Source organism: Myripristis murdjan, chromosome 2 (genome assembly GCF_902150065.1).
Source record: "Myripristis murdjan chromosome 2, fMyrMur1.1, whole genome shotgun sequence".
NCBI lineage: Eukaryota > Metazoa > Chordata > Actinopteri > Holocentriformes > Holocentridae > Myripristis > Myripristis murdjan.
The window spans coordinates 8,478,169-8,495,751 of record NC_043981.1 but is presented as its reverse complement, the minus strand read 5'-3'; the positions used below and the strand labels follow the sequence as shown (position 1 = coordinate 8,495,751).

General features: G+C 41.0%; 1 protein-coding gene across 1 annotated transcript in view; it reads left to right on the top strand.

Annotated features, from left to right (window-relative positions):
* Window positions 1-17,583, top strand: part of ncam2 (neural cell adhesion molecule 2) — a 310,228-nt gene that overhangs the window by 198,772 nt on the left and 93,873 nt on the right. The window contains exon 2 of the mRNA XM_030066462.1: window positions 6,981-7,055. Coding sequence (XP_029922322.1) covers window positions 6,981-7,055 — 75 coding nt within the window. The remainder of the gene's footprint in view (window positions 1-6,980; window positions 7,056-17,583) is intronic.

Sequence of the window (17,583 nt, the reverse complement as noted above, 5' to 3'; positions counted from 1 at the left end):
GTCAGACAGATATATAGGGTTAGTGATACACAGGGGGACAGATTGACAAGCAGATGGAGAGGTATTCTCAGACGAGCTGAGAAAAACACCGGCTTGACATGAAAGCATAGGCAAAGTTGGTGAAAACTAATTGCCAAAAGCTTTCTGCTCTGTGTGAAATTAAAAATCCCGATACTGTGATATCAAGCAAAAACCCGGTCCTTTCGACTAAAAGCTTTCTGTCTGCACCTGAGGAAATGTGCAATGAATTACATAATGTCTGTCTCTGACAAAAAATAATTTACCTCTCACTTCTCCAAATATAATTTCCACAGTTTTGTGTGTCGCCTCATGGGGCTGGGTCACCATTAGAGATGGCTCATCACTCATATATCTTTTTTCCTCTTTCTCTTTTATATCCGAACACAGTATAGTCCCTATTCCAGCAGGCCAAGCCTTTAGCCTTTTACCATTAGTGATGCGAGGACAGGTTCTTCTCGGCTGTCCACATTCAGTGATGCAGTTTAGGTCTGGTTCATTTGATCCTGTGCAAAAATGACATTTTCAAAGTAAACAGCACTTTGTGTAGCCAGGAAATGTCCTTTCAGTTGTCTCACATACAGACCAGGACTAAACTGAACACTCTTGTACTGGTATGAAAAATTTGCTCACAAATTTAACTGCTTACACACTAAATGACCAAATCCCTCACCTTTGCACCATGCCTTAACCAAAATCTGGCACTCCTCGTGTGCCTGAATAGTTTCAGTACGATACAGCAGCTGAAAAGTTCAATCACTGCAATGTGACCAGTGAGTGACCAGCACATGTCAGTGAACTGATGTATAAAACTAACTAACAATTTTACTATTATGCTATGAAACAGTATTTTGTTAGGCATATAATGGCAGTAAAAATCCAATAAAGAAGGATGTTTGTGAATTTTGTTTGTTTTGTGTCTGTGGTTGATTACGCATGTTTTGAAGCATAGCCAGCCTGCATTAAAGTCATTGCCAAAGTATGAAGATAACAACTCTCCTTGTCCCAAATACATGTTTTGTGTTTACAATTATGTTGGCTCACTTACTAATGTAATTGAATTTGTGCAGTCTGATTTGAAATTTCAGCTCATTAGCACTGGTGTCACAGTTCATGTGATGGTTGGTCATTTTGATTTAAGATTGTTTCAAATACTTTCATCTTGTTGGAACTGATATCGACTGGATTTGATTTGAGCTCATAACTTGGCACCAGTTCCACTCCTGGCCGGAAAGCGCTTTCCACACTCCCAAGATGTCCTCCATTTTTCCCTCATTTGGCTTTTGGATTTTCTTGGGAGTTTCTTGTTGCCTCCCATGAGGGTTCAGATCAGGGTGTCGTTTTGTTTTATGGATCCTGTGGGCCTGTCAAGCTCTTTGAGACTGTAAACAGTGAAGTTGAACTTAGCCTGCATCATGTCAATACAGATGTGCATTTCCTCCCTTTTTTATACTGCTCGTTTTCTTTAATGAATGTTAAATGAAGAAACAGAAGATTCAAGTAACCAATTTTTATATACAACGGCTGAAGACTGGACTCTTTATAGTACTTTTTACTAGGAGGCAATTTAATTCTTATTCTCCCTGCCTTTGCTAGCACCGTTAAGGAATGAACAAGCCTTATAGGTTTGGTGAATACAAAACATAGTAATTAGTATTTTATCTTCCTCATTCTTCAGCTTTTGCTCTCCCTTTCTTTTACTCTTGTTTTTTTCTTTTTTTCTTTTTTTTTTTGTACTTTTAGCCACCTCGCTCTGTCCCTCTGTCTGCGGTTCAAAGGGAAGAATTCCCTTCAACTCTTCCACGAAATCACAGACAATTGAGGAAGAGCATTCTCGCCTCAGGGCCTATCTGCTCTGTGTGTTTAAGTCATACATGCATACACACACACACACACACACACACACACACACACACTGACAGAAGCACAGAGACACACACACTCACATAGTGTAAAAGCATATGTACAACACACATAGCACATATACATACACACAAACGTACCCGCACTCCCGTTGTGCACCGTGGTTTTTATTCGGCCATGGCTATAATGGGGCTTTTTATGCAGTACAGGATTACAGCATCCCATCCTTTCCCCTGCCAGCTGATTGGACACTCTCCACTCTGTCAATCAAACATTGGATTTAGCCTGCTAAATGCAACGATGCGTTGAGCCTGCCATAGTCTGCTCTAGATTTAGTCACACTGCCTTAACTGCTGGCAAGTTTTGTACACTACTGCGCTGGCTCTGGGTGTCGCAGAATGATGTCAGCAGGCCAGCTCAGTCAGCACCTCCTGCTCCATTGGCTCTGGAGAGCTTGATTGGCCTTTGTTTGATGCATATGAGGTTGTTAATCATGTGACATTGTTATTAGAAGTTTCAAACAGAAAAGTTAAAGCTGCACAAGGCAGCGTCGCCCACTGGCAGCTCCACATGGCAGCAAGCGGTAAGTGCCTGGAAAATTTGAATTTGGGATCATCTAACATGATCAGTAAACAATAAGCAGAGGAGAGGAAAGGTTAGTTTTAGGGATAAAAACCCCTTGGTTACAGTAAGGTGGCAGCATATGTAACATCTGCAACAAACACCACTGTCTTTGTTTGTATTTTCTAATGGTGTGCAAAAGTCCTTTTTTTAACATCAACTAGTTGGTTATTTTTCTGAACAATTAGGCCTGTGTTTACAATATACTGCACAAAGAGCTTTGTTGATCTGCCTGTCCTACTTATGCCTTTATGCTCATTTTGTCCACAGACCTGCAGCCTTAGTCTGCTTTACAATTTCTGCAGAACATATTTTTAGCAAATGGTTAAACAATAGCGCATATGTACAGTAACACATCTTTGTACAAGTGTGATAAAATTGGTGGGATTAGTAATTAACTTGTTTTGAGATTCATGTAGTTGTATGAATCTCTTGAATGAATGGAGGTAGGTGATGTCACCACCTGTTGCCTGGTCTTTACTACCAAAGACCAGGCATCCTACTTTTCACCATTAGAGGTCAGGCTTCATAGAGATTTGGTTTTGGGGTTTAGTTATTCTTTGTATAATTCCGGCCCACTCCTGGTATTTTTCACAAGCATCTTTAAGGTTTAGCCACTGCAGCAGTTGGAGGTTAAGTGTAGTGCTCAAGGGGCCCCCTGTGATCGAATAAAGCGAGAAAGGGAATCTTTTAGCCAGCTTGGGGAACATGTGGCTGTCATTATCCACTGAGTTGGCTATAGCAGCAGTTTTGCATCTATGAGCTGAGATTTCACAAGTGATGCTGGAATCATTGAAGTTATATATTGATGTGTTACAGAGGCTAGACTCAGATTTCCGTGATTTGATTTCCAAATGGCCTTACGCAGTCGATAAACGTTAGGTTGGTACCATACACGTCATACGGTATCGACCTTTTCAGACACATTACAAATGGCAATCAATGGTTTATTTTGCCGTCTTATTTTGCTTGTCTCCAACACCTCTTGGAGGAGCTAATAATTGGTGCTGATAATTGCCTTGAAATGTCTACCCTGGCTCATAACATATTGACCCAGGTTCTATAATAAGCAGGTGGGAACAACAGCAAACATTGCATTCCCGAGAATGATATAATTAGCACTTTGTGTCCCCAACAGGCGAGACAGTGTTGAATAAACATATTTTCGTATGCCATATTCCAAATTCAATCAGTAGTCTCATTAAAATGTTATGGATATTTGCTGTGGGAACTGTTGTATGTCTCAGACTAAAAATGTCAACTGAATAGTTAGACTTTCAAGGTTGAAGTCAAGGCAATTATCTGACACTCTTCTGATAATTTAATAATGTTAAGACTGGCACAAAAAAAGTTTTTTACTTTTGCCCTCATGATTTTTCTGAATGACCTCTTGCTTGATCAATCACGCACACCATAAAAGACCTGAATCAATTAATAATTCAGAGCTACTTCAAGCTTCTCTTCAAGCGTGCCTACAATCTGAGACAGGCAATGAGGAATGGCAGTAGGTTAAATAAACAAGATGAAATAACCCCAGAATAGCAGCAGCATCCATTTCAAATCGGTGTGGGTACATTCTTGTATACAGGATTGTGCTTGAATCTGCACATATGTGATGTTTGATTAAAGTGCACATATGCAAGGATATGTATTTAAATATGTGTATATTTGGAGGCTGGGTATGTAATGGTATATGAATTGTGTCCTACATAAGCGTGTCAGCCTTCACGTTCATCTGTGCATGTACGTCTGTGTGCTTCAGAGTCTCCGCCAGTGACTGTTTACTGTTTTACACTGCAGTTTGACAGCAGAAATTATCAAATAGGTCGATACAATGAATCCAAACCTCATCATGTAGCCTCCTCAGGTACTGTACCAGCTGGAAAGGTGGCAGTGTCCCCCTACTGCCATCTATAGGCGGTCTGGCATCATGGCAGATGGCTCCGAGTGATACAGATGGAAAGCAGTGAGAGTGTTCAGATTGATGCTGCTGCTGCTGGCTGCAGCCATCTTCTCCTCAGGAAGCTGCAGATAATCATTTCATCATTTCCTCAATTATTGACAGGCGCTCTAAGCTCCGCTGTTACCTTTCTGCATTGTAGGGAGAATAAACACCTATTACTGTATCCTGTGAGTTTGTGTGTGCTTGTGTGTGTGTGTGTGTGTGTGTGTGTGTGTGTGTGTGTGTGTGTGTGTGCTTGTGTGCTTGTGTGCATAAGAGTTTATGTGGGTGCATGTGAGACCATTTGGGAGGGAAGAGGGTTCATAGGGTTCACAGTTCATAACCACCAACTGATTCTACATGAAGTGAATTACAGGAACACTCATGACTCATACACACTGCAAAAATCTCCATTTATAAAAAGCCTCATTTTCAATGTTAAAATCATGCTTTTCTTCAAGTAAGTGGGATGAAAATATTTCAACATGTTTCCCATGCAGCTTCACTTGTTTCAGGATTTTTTTTCTGGCAACACATATAATCCCACTAGTATCAAGAAGATGGCATTTGATTTAAGAAAAGTCTGGAAACAACATTGGCAACAAGTTGGATTATCTCATCCTGCTGGCAGATTTTTTCCAATGTTTGAAGAAAAATAAGATTTTAAGACTCAGTATGAGACTACATGACTTGTTAAGATGTGGACTTTGTTCAGTACAGTCAAGCTTTCATCAGCTACACACAAAAAACATTGCCAATTTTTTCACGCAGAGATGGTCTTCCACTCTATACTGCTGCACACATCATGGGCTTTTATAGAAGTGGACATCAGGGGAAGGGAAAGAAAAATATCTGAAAGGAAATGAGTGAGGCAATCAAAGGTGTCTAGCGTTATGGTTCCTGTTTGATCCTAACTCCAGCGTGATTGCCATGAGGCAGTTACAAAACCTTCAGATATGACAGGCCAATCAAATATCATGTATTGGTATGCTTGGTAATATGACTGCTGTGCCGAGGAATGGCCTAAAAATGGATCCGCTCTCCACTGGGTTGCCAATTACTTCTCATCACATTAGACAACTGGACGCACTTCCAGCTCCAGCATGCTGCGCTGCCAATTCTGTAGTCTCTCTCTCTCTCTCTCTCTCTCTCTCTCTCTCCCTCTCTCCGCCTCCTTTTGCCTCAATTTCTTTTCTCTACATTTCTCTTTCTCCCAATGGAACCATAAAGAAAACGCCACTCTCTTCTTCCGATACTAAAGCCTCAACACCTTGCTAACTACCTTCCACTTCAACCTCATAAAACTTTCAGTAGAGCCCCTTTTGTTGGATGTTACGGCTCTTGTTTCAATGGACGTAACGCAGAATAGTCTAGGTGAAATGGATGTATTTAAATGGTGTATGCCAAAGACATTGCCACGTAACCTTTGTCTGCACCAGAGGGACTTGGCTGATGCTATAGCCCAAATTCACTAACCCTAGTAGTGGGTACTAAAACGTTTTCAGTGTTCAGTGTCAGCGTTAAGACATGTAAGTGATGCAAGAAAAATCTTCTTGACCAATCAGGTGTTATGTCTGTATTTGCACTCACTAAAGGTGTTAAAGCTGTGCAAAAAAATCAAAACAGCTGAGTATCGCAGCATTTTTCACAATATTGTAATGTTTCTCTTTCACTTTGATTTAACAACTGATTTATCATATACTATGTTGTATATTTTATGAGTCGACCCAGGTGTTATGCACTAAGTTGCATTACTTTACATTTTCTGTCAATTAGGTGGAGTTCTGTAACGTATCATGACACAAATTGTATTGTGGTATATATTGTATTGTGAGGTATTTGCCAAAACTCAGCATTAATGTGGGTTTCAATTTATTACTCAAATGGAAGTAGTCTCAAATAAGGAGTTTTTGTCACTCGAGGAAAATACCAATGCTGTTGATTTCTTTCCTGACCTCCATCAGTGCTCTGTTGCTTATTGTATTTCTGCACTAATGTCCAGTGCATATGGTGTTGTCCTGACAGATGACTCAGAATGGCTGAAAAGATTCTGCCCAGCTTGAAACTCACAGACACACTTGTTTCAAATAGCCGTGAGCCTTATAAAATCTACTAACTCAATCTGTTCCAGACCTTTTGTTTGGAGGAATAGCTCACTTGTTCCACTGAGTCGTAAGCAGTTTGCAAGTTTTGAGAAGCGCTGTTTGGAGCATTGTGTTCAGCAGGAACAATGTGCTTTATGCCAGTAGAGCTGTAAACATGACATGATGCTGTGGGCTTTTCTTTGGAACCTGTTTATTTATAGATGAAATTATTGTAGTGTAGTTGTTCAGCCAACGTGCATAGTACTTTTGTTATGGAAAATGATGGAAATACTTTCCCTGCTCTTTACTTTAATTACTTACCCATCGTTTGTCTCTTTCTCTCTCTTTCTCGCTTCCTACTTTTTTCTTTTTCTGCCTTGCTCTCTTTGTCATTCTCTCTCTTGCTCTTCCTCTTGTATTTCTGTCTTTCGCTGGCTCTCTATCCCTGACAGCCGCCCTCCAGGTGTCCATATCCCTGAACAAAGTGGAGTTAAGTGTTGGAGAGTCTAAGTTCTTCATCTGTACAGGTAAGATAGCCCCATACTGTTTGCATTTATGTGTGTGTGCGCGTGTGCGTGTGCTCACGGGTGTGCTGGTGATGATGCAGGGGGTCTTTTATCAGTTTGAAAAGAGCTTCTGAAGTTCGTTTGTTCTCCGTGTGACAGTGAATGCAACACGATCTGCAGTGTCCATATGGTAAGTGGCTCTTTCACCTCTCCATGACTGGATCCACACAGGGGATGCCCCCACCCCTCTCATTCGGCCTTAGATTCTCTCTATATCAACGTTCGCCATAACAGAGAACCGGATGCCAGTGCCAGTGGCTCGGTAGGGTGGCAACATGCTCTGGCAGGCCTGGACCACCTCCTGCTGGCTGCCTCTTCTCTCCTGCCAACCCACCCAGCATGGAGCTAACAGCCAAGGGACGAGAGACTCGCTGGGAGGAGCACGTGGAGGACGGAAGCATTGAGGAGGAGGAGGAAAAAATGGTTAGAAAGATAGAGATGAATGGGACAAAATGTGCAGCAGAGACAGCACTGACGAAGGCAGGAATTAAAAGGTAGAGCTGAATGGGATGGAGGCGTTGTATAGGTGAAAGCATCGCAGTAAAAGAGTGTTGGAGGTGGGAGATAAGTAGCCACCATCCACCATCAAATGTGTGGGAGCGATCGTTTTTGGCACTTTGCTTTTTAGGTTTTTCTCTTTTTTTTGCCCTTTTACTCCATGGGCAGTTGTACTGAGCCTGATTTTTACCATTCTCATGCTGTTTTCCTGTGAAGTCCTGCCAGCTAGAGTGGGTTGAAAAACAGGGCCGAAAAGTCGCACACAAGAAGCAAAAGCCCAGTGAAACTGAGGTGAATCTGCAAACAAGTGAAGAAGGATGGTTATAAAGCAGCTTTTTGGCTTAAGATGCACAGGCCTCTTGCAGGAGTTATACAGAAATATGGATCGCAAAAAGAACAAAGACAAGCGTTCCCATTCACAGAGAGCAATTATATGTTGATTCAAAAACATAGGTTTAGTGGTTTGTGAGGAGAGGCAGAACAGAGAGGTGTTTTTTTTCTGAGAAGGGAACTAGTTGGGACAGGATGAGATCAGTTCACTTGTTCAATAAGAATCAGCTTGTTTCAAAGTTTGCACGCAACAGTTGGCAGTATCTTACAGTAGGCAAAATCATTCCATTTACTCCAAACTAACCACTTATTTCTTCCAAGTTGTTTTGTCGTCCCCTGTCTCTCCCCCACCTTTCCTGTCTCTCTCTACTGACCAACGGAGTAAACTATCAGAGAAGTACATCAGGTGACACCCTCTGTTCCCAGGCCCTGGTTTCTCCTGTTATATATTTTTTTTTCAAACTGAGAACAGCCCTATGATCCCTTAATCCTATGTTCCCTCAACATACAGTACAGACCAAAAGTTTGGACACACCTTCTCATTCAATGCGTTTTCTTTATTTTCATGACTATTTACATTGTAGATTCTCACTGAAGGAATCAAAACTATGAATGAACACATGTGGAGTTATGTACTTAACAAAAAAAGGTGAAATAACTGAAAACATGTTTTATATTCTAGTTTCTTCAAAATAGCCACCCTTGGCTCTGATTACTGCTTTGCACACTCTTGGCATTCTCTCGATGAGCTTCAAGAGGTATTCACCTGAAATGGTTTTCCAACAGTCTTGAAGGAGTTCTCAGAGGTGTTTAGCACTTGTTGGCCCCTTTGCCTTCACTCTGCGGTCCAGCTCACCCCAAACCATCTGGATTGGGTTCAGGTCCGGTGACTGTGGAGGCCAGGTCATCTGGCGCAGCACTCCATCACTCTCCTTCTTGGTCAAATAGCCCTTACACAGCCTGGAGGTGTGTTTGGGGTCATTGTCCTGTTGAAAAATAAATGATGGTCCAACTAAGGACAAACCGGATGGGATGGCATGTCGCTGCAGGATGCTGTGGTAGCCATGCTGGTTCAGTGTACCTTCAATTTTGAATAAACCCTCAACAGTGTCACCAGCAAAGCACCCCCACACCATCACACCTCCTCCTCCATGCTTCACAGTGGGAACCAGGCATGTAGAATCCATCCGTTCACCTTTTCTGCGTCTCACAAAGACACGGCGGTTGGAACCAAAGATCTCAAATTTGGACTCATCAGACCAAAGCACCGATTTCCACTGGTCTAATGTCCATTCCTTGTGTTTCTTGGCCCAAACAAATCTCCTCTGCTTGTTGCCTCTCCTTAGCAGTGGTTTCTTAGCAGCTATTTGACCATGAAGGCCTGATTGGCGCAGTCTCCTCTTAACAGTTGTTCTAGAGATGTGTCTGCCACTAGAACTCTGTGTGGCATTTATCTGGTCTCTGATCTGAGCTGCTGTTAACTTGCGATTTCTGAGGCTGGTGACTCGGATGAACTTGTCCTCAGAAGCAGAGGTGACTCTTGGTCTTCCTTTCCTGGGTCGGTCCTGTGTCCATGTGTGCCAGTTTCATTGTAGCGCTTGATGGTTTTTGCGACTCCACTTGGGGACACATTTAAAGTTTTTGCAATTTTCCAGACTGACTGACCTTCATTTCTTAAAGTAATGATGGCCACTCGTTTTTCATTAGTTAGCTGATTGGTTCTTGCCATAATATGAATTTTAACAGTTGTCCAATAGGGCTGTCGGCTGTGTAGTAACCTGACTTCTGCACAACACAACTGATGGTCCCAACCCCATTGATAAAGCAAGAAATTCCATTAATTAACCCTGATAAGGCACACCTGTGAAGTGAAAACCATTTCAGGTGACTACCTCTTGAAGCTCATCGAGAGAATGCCAAGAGTGTGCAAAGCAGTAATCAGAGCCAAGGGTGGCTATTTTGAAGAAACTAGAATATAAAACATGTTTTCAGTTATTTCACCTTTTTTTGTTAAGTACATAACTCCACATGTGTTCATTCATAGTTTTGATGCCTTCAGTGAGAATCTACAATGTAAATAGTCATGAAAATAAAGAAAACGCATTGAATGAGAAGGTGTGTCTAAACGTTTGGCCTGTACTGTTCAAAGAATAACATCCATAATGTCCATGTATTCTGGTACATTAACAATGTAATGTATAATAGTGTGTGTTCAGGAAATAATAACAGAAATGATGATTTGAAAATGGTGTATTATAAATGACATCGAGAGAAAATAGGGGTCAGGAAACAGGACCTTGGAACCATATGCTCTTAACAACATAACACAAACAGCAAAAATGAAGAGGAATCAAACCAAACTGCTTATCCACAATTTTTTCTTAGAGTGAATCATGAAGTGCATGGCATCCTAACTCGGCCCTCATGGTCAATGACATGGGCCTTGCCTTTTCAATGCAACTTTTGTGATCAGATGCGCCAGATTGCAGTTGTGTCTGCAAATGTGTGTCCAGACTTGACACTTAAATGTGACCCGCCTGATCAGATAGCAATCACAAATATTCCTGTGCAGATGTATTCCACTATATGTGCTGATAAATGATCTTGATTGTGACCACATGCTGTCCACATCTTACTGAGATCCAGGCTCGATGCAAGCCAGGCCACCTCGGCATGCGGTCCGGCTGATCGGATTCAAATGCAAGCAAAATCCCATCTTGGAGCATACAGACTTGACAGTTAATGCGTCCTGGCATGACTGGATGATAAAAGTTGCTTTGAAAAGACAAGTGTAACCACGGCCAGAGATTATTAGTGAAATTTCACGACTTTGAAGCGTCAAATAACACCGAACAAAGCCTCCTAACACCAAACAAACGCCGGCTAACACTTGGTTGACATTGTGGGAAATAAGGGTGCCAGCCAGTGGGGCAGGTTATTTGCCAGGTAATTTGCTATATTGTTAACTAGCTCTGATATATTGGTTGATCTTAATTTATTTCTCAGTGTAGTCAACATCAGCATTATGTTGATGTCAGCGGGAGTTGAGCGTTATGCTGGATGGTACGTAGCTGCTTGACAGACTCCAGATGTTTTGAAACCAGTAACAAGGACAACTAATGCACACTTTGGATTAAAAAAACAAAAAAAACAAAAAAAAAAACAACTAAAAATAGGTATCTGTTGGAACTCTAATTTCTGTCTTTTCTTTCAGCATCAGTATAAACCTGCCTTTCACTGTATTACAAATAGTTCACCAGTCTGTTGTACGAAAGTTAGAATATCAGTAAGCTATAAATTATATTCAGCAATATATTTACATATCTAATGACATTCTGCTGCTGCCGTGTCTGTTGAATTTGAGCAAACTTGTAGCACAAGTTGACATTACTGAGTTATTATGAAACCCACCAGAGTTCTGGGCAAAATCCTGAGCAAAATCTGCCCACTTGGATTTCCACTTAGGTGTCTGATTGGGTGAGGGATTACACCGAGCCCGTTTTATCCAGTGGGCAACAGGCCAACAAATTGTATGACCAGCCACAGCTCTGGTGCATTTATCCTGCCCAGGACTCCGTTGGGATTCAACTCTGTATAGACATGTTGAAATCTAACCTTCTGACAAGTATCCATAGGGGACTATCCAAATAAACTATTATCCCTTCTACCTGTACCAGTAGTCAACACATTTAACTGAACAATGTCAACTTAAACTAAAACTCATGAAGTAAACTAACTTCTAAGAAAAATTAATTCATGGCCACTGAATAACCTACAAATGTATTCATTTTTCATTTTCAGTGCTCCTTTTATCTTGCATTTGAATGAATGGCATGTCACCTATTCATTAGATTTTTTAGTTTAAAAGAAATATGAGAGACATCCCCTCAGCAGAATTAGCTTTTATTCATTTCCTCTTTGGTACCGAATAATTATTTTTATGCTTTCACAGAGCAGTGTTCTGAGAAGATTTTGTTGCAATGAAGATTGAATTGAGAGCATTGCAGGGCAGCAGGCAGAAAAGGCTGAAGGTAGAGAGGGTCAGGAAGAGAAAGGGAAAACATGAGTGAAAGGCAGAAAGAAAAAAAAACAGGTGAGAACTGAGCTGCAGGAAACAGCAAAAGGAAGGAGAGAATGGCTGGAGAGATTGTCTTTTGAAAATGGCAGGCTACATCCGAGACTGTAAAAGCGTGAGAGAGAGAGAGAGAGAGAGAGAGAGAGAGAGAAACTGTTTGTGCTCATGTCACCTTGCACCTTAAGTGAATTTTGTTACTTGTTTATTTGTTCCCATCACAGCTCTGGGAAAGGTTGGGAACATCTCTGTGATGAATGCATACAATAAGAAACACAATTTACTGCCACAATAATAGCTACAGCTTGTCCACAACATGATAAAACCCTACATGATTATGGCCTTGAGCAATCAGCGACCATTAGAGAATAAAGCTATATGTGTTTATCCATCAGCAAACACTGATGCAAACCAAACATATATCATTCAGGACCACTCGCATCATAACCTGAACCATTTATTGGATGGGCTTTGTTAATACAGATAAATCTGATCATATGGTTTTTAGTCTACAGTGTTCACTGCCGCAGGAGTATGGAAAATGAAAGAATAGTACATAAGCAAGGGCAAATAAAGACTACATTAAAAGACCCTTTGTTAACTACTGCTGTATGTGAACCTACCATTCATACAGCACCCTTTAGAAAGATAAGTCACTATTGACAGAGCCGATGATGTGGTATTTTCTTCAAAGGTGCTACAAATACACCACAGAATCATATCCTTACAAATGCAATCAAACATGGAAAAGCAGGCACATTGTATAGAATTTTCCCCCTTTGAATCTTCATATAGAATAATATATTTTTATAGCGCCTTTGAAGAAAATACACATCTTTTCTTTGCACTCAGAAAAAGGCTTGGTGAGCGGACATTTTCTGATGTAAAATAGGTCTCTTGTACATCTAAATGAGCCCAGAGTCATTTTTAACATATTAAGAGACTAAATGGTGTTAACCCTCCAGTATGTCTGTGATAAGGCTCGGTGATATTTTGATTTTGATTTTGATATTGACATTGTAATATAAGACTAGATATCATCTGGGTTTTTGGATCTTGTGATATGGTGTAAGTGCTGTCTACTCCTGGTTTCAAACGCTGCATTACAATAAAGGGGTGAGAGCTGTTTTGTTATTTGTTTCTACCTCCTTGGTCACCATAGACTTTTCACTAGTGATTCTGTAGCTCTCATGTATAAATATCTTATGAAGGCACCAGCAGATATCCCTACGGTTTTTAGCAGAGTATCAATATTGAGGTATTTGGTGAAAGATACTGTGATATGTGATCTGTCCATATCACCCAGCTCTTGTCTATTGTGTGGTACGGGGCCAGAGCAACTGTTTGCTAGTCAGGGGATGGGAAGGCAGCAAAAAAAAAAAAAAAAAAAAAAAAAAAAAAAACTCACATTCAAGCAAGCTGAAACAGCCCTGATGTTTTTCTGCATGGTTTCCTCCAGATCGGCCAGTGTTCGATACACTTTGATCTAACTGGAGCAGGGAAGGTCAGAGGCTGACCATGTACATAACATTGACTATCCCTGCAGACCTAGAGCCCCCCTCCTTTTCTGTCTTCCTCAGAGACTGAAATCAATTACTTCCATGGCTTCTGTGCCAGCTAATGTGGGCCAGAATTTGGGGGCGTGAGAATGTTTGGGCGGGTGCTCGGCTAATTTTGGAGCCAAGGGGCACGTCTAGTCAATAATGTGCCTTTCGGAAGAGGTTGAGGATGCTTCAGTATTTCAGTTGCTTTATATTGCTCCCTCGCTGCTGAGGAAGATCATAAACATAGCCTGGAACACCTTCCAGATACAAAGCTCTGTTGCCTGTCGTCTTATTTACAGTTTTATTTTCCACGCGCTTGGATGTTTATTTGAGAATTAAGCAGAAACCAAACAGAGCTGTCATTTTCATTGGCAGCTTGTAAAAGCCCATCATCAGTCAGCCTCAGTACTGACTTCTGTAGCAGACATTTCACAAGCACCTGGAGAACTGATGGTCTTTATACTGTGGTAGGCTTACCTCCCCATGACTTTTACTCAGAAGTCAGACATTGTATATTCTTTTGCAAAGAATCAGCAATAATTCAAGAGCTAATATAGGTTTTTTTTTTAATGTAGTCTGACAGGAATTTGCACTAGTTGCTCACACCCAGTTGTACAGACACACACACAGAGAGAGGCAAGGCTGAGTGTGAAAAACAGGGCAGCATGGTACACACTCTTGTCTCCTCAGATCATCTCTGAGGCAAATGGCCTGTCATGATGCTAGCTGCATCAGCTTTAACATATTTAGCTGTCTCTGCTGTCAACAGGCTGTAAAACGGTGAGAGGTGATAATGTTGTAATGCTAACAGGTACAAAGAGATGCCTGTAGCAATGCTAGACAGTTATCTGCTCCTTCGCAAGTACCCCGATGAACCACGTGAAGCTCCAGTGGAAAGTCGAAGTGTGAGGGAAGGAAGGCGAGGAAGAGGAGGTGGAGGGATCTTCTGTGGATCAGCAATACACTTTACTGAAGGGTTTCCCCACTTGATTATATTTGAAAAACTCAATGGATCTGTTGTCTTTGAAATGAACTCACAGCAGAGCAGCCTATAGACACACAACTTACAATATACATACATAAGCACTGCAAAAAAAAAAAAAAAAAATCCACCTTAACAAATCACTTGTGCCACCTTAAGAAAGTGAAAAACATGTGCCAGTGGGATGAGATAATCCAGTTGTTTCCAATTTAGTTTCACTTGTTTCAAGAAAGTATGAATGTGCTGAAACAAGGCAGAATAATACAGATCAGCCCACTTGATTCAAGAAAATTCTGGGGACAAGTGATCAGCATTGGGGAAAAAGTGGATTATATCATCGACTTGTTTGAAGAAAAACAAGATTTTAACACTGCAGATGAGGCAGAATGTCTTATGAAGATGGACATTTCTTGCAGTGCCAAATATAATTTTTTCTTTGTTTGGTCTGGTGTATTGAGTGCTATCTAATTAAGATAAAAGACAGTAATTAGTTCTGTTAGTGGGGACATTAAATGTAGGTATGAATTTTCACCTTACTTGACATTTTGTGAAAATCCCTCTACCAAGCCTTTATTAAAAAAACAAACAAACCCAAAAAAAAATAAATAAATAAATAAATCAGTTCAGTTTTGCCTTCTGGACTTGATTTGGCAGCGCTGATGCTGATGACAGTAGTCAGTCTTTAACTAGTTTTACAGTGTGATCGGCTTGTCACAGATTGAAATGACGCATTTTATGGGTTGCAGTACTTTCTGCTCGTCGGTGCCTGGCAGCTGTTGAGTTTTCTCTCTGTGGTTTGTTGAGTAATTCTCACTTGCTGAGTGTAACAGTCTTACTAATGTGTGTAAGCTTTGCATATGCAGTGGCTAATCTCTGCAAGAAAAGAGTATATATTTTTTACTCATTCTTGTTTTTTTTTTTTCTAATTCTTGTAGTTTCGGATAGATTGAGACAAGAAAGCAGTCTTGCCTGACAGGTGAAGATTTTATTAAATTTGGGCAACAAAATATTCGAATAAGAGGCTTGTATTTTATGCCACTGAAAGGTTGTGAATCCAGTGGACTGTAGAAATGTGTGTGCACTACAAAACTCTTTATCTTAAGAAGTAATTTAGTCTCAGGGTTAAAAAGAAAATCTGCCAGCGGGATGAGATAATCCCACTTGCTCCCCAAAGCAGTTTCATGTTGAATCAAGGCAGCTCAGCCCACTAGTAGCAAGAAAATGACACTTGATTCAAGAAAATTCTAGTAATAAGTTTATAAGCATTGCAAACAAGTGGAATTATCTCATCCCACTGGCAGATCAAAGCAGCAGTCGCAGCATTATCTTGATATCAGTGGAGTGAAGCCCCTTGCGTCTGGGTAATATCATGAAAATTCTTGAAACATCCAGGGAAGAGAACCTCATCTTTTGCTCACTTGCTCTGAGAAAAAACATGATTTTAAGATGAGATGCGCTATTAAATGACTCATTAAGACAAATGTTTTGTTGCAGTGTAGTGGCTCTGCTGTTCCTGACAATACACAGTTGTGCTGAATATCTAACTTGGAGCTGTACAGCATCTGAACTTCACACCTGGGAGCTGCCCAGATGAACCACCACAGCCCTCTAACTATCGGTCACTGGGTAGGTGGGGGTTAAATGGTTTGCTCAAGGGCACCTTGCCAGTATTTACTAAGGAAGGGGGAGCATTATTGACAGTACAGTTTTCACATTGGGAGGAGAGTGTTACTCATTCACAGCAGGTCATAGGATTCATGCTGTGAGCTTTAAAGTGAAAAAAAAAAAAACAACAACAAAAAAACAAAAAACAGTGCTTCCTGTGTACTGAGGGTGAACTCTGCTCCCTTTGCAGGGGTTATCTAAGGTGCCAGTGGCTACTGCCATTTCCCTAAACAGTGCACTCGCTGTCACCTTATTTGTCCTTTTATTTCTTTTGTTCAATGCCACGGATAAATCTCCTTCCGGCATCCAGCTCTCACTCGCACAGCCTGGAAAAGCCTCTGTCCCTCGCCTCTCCAGATTCAAGGCTCTAGCTGATTGATAGGCCAAGTAGTGGCCCTCAACACTGACACTTTTATTTGCTGAATTTACTGGCAAAGGGCACCTGGTGCCTACAGATGGTCCTATCATCTCTTTCCAGGAGTCAGATGAGCTCACGTTTCATAGGCTACATATGGATGCTGTTTTAATCAGGGTTAAAGTTAGCTTTTGATCAGGCCTACCATTTGTCTCTGTTATGTGTCTATGTGTGTGCGTGTGTGCGTGTGTGTGTGTGTGTGTGTGTGTGTGTGTGTGTGTGTGTGCATATTCTTTATTTGTACATCTGGAAATGAGACTGAAATTTACAGTGTGCATATGTCCCCATTCCTTTACAGACTTATTAGCTATGTAAATCCAAGATTATGACATAATCATATAATTTCAGGCCGTCTGTTCACTTGACAAGTTCCAGCCACATTGTTGGATGGTCCTCAGCTGTTCTGAGGACCAAAGTGAGCAAAAACCCCATAGTGGAGGACTGTAAAAGCTTATTGAAATATATCAATTGATTTCTACAGTGAAATAGGAAACTCATTCAAAGTTTATCAATGGCAGGGACGTGTCTATTCACCAAGTGCCACCAACTAAGCTTATTTTACCATCTGGAAGTGTTCAGCTGCTCAAAGTTGCCATAATTGAAAATGTTTGCTCTCCAGGGAGTGTGTCACTTGCACAGTATCAACTTGATTAAATTTTAGCTAGACAGAGGAAAGACTCTGTATACCCAGAGCAATTCAGTACAACATTACTTTCAAGGACGTGTACACAGGGCATACAACGTAAAATTTGCTTTTACATTGTATGCCCTGTGTACACTATCCATCAAGATAGTTTCTGTGTGATCTAGCAAAGGTTCCAGTCTGCCTCCCTTCACCTTCGTGAGACTGAATAAGCACTGCATTGTTGACATCAGTCCATAAAAATTAACTCAAAAATCTCTTTCTCTTTCTCAAAAGCTCTTTCCAAAGATAATGACATGGTATGATCCTATATGATCCACAGGCCTCAGGGAGATATTAA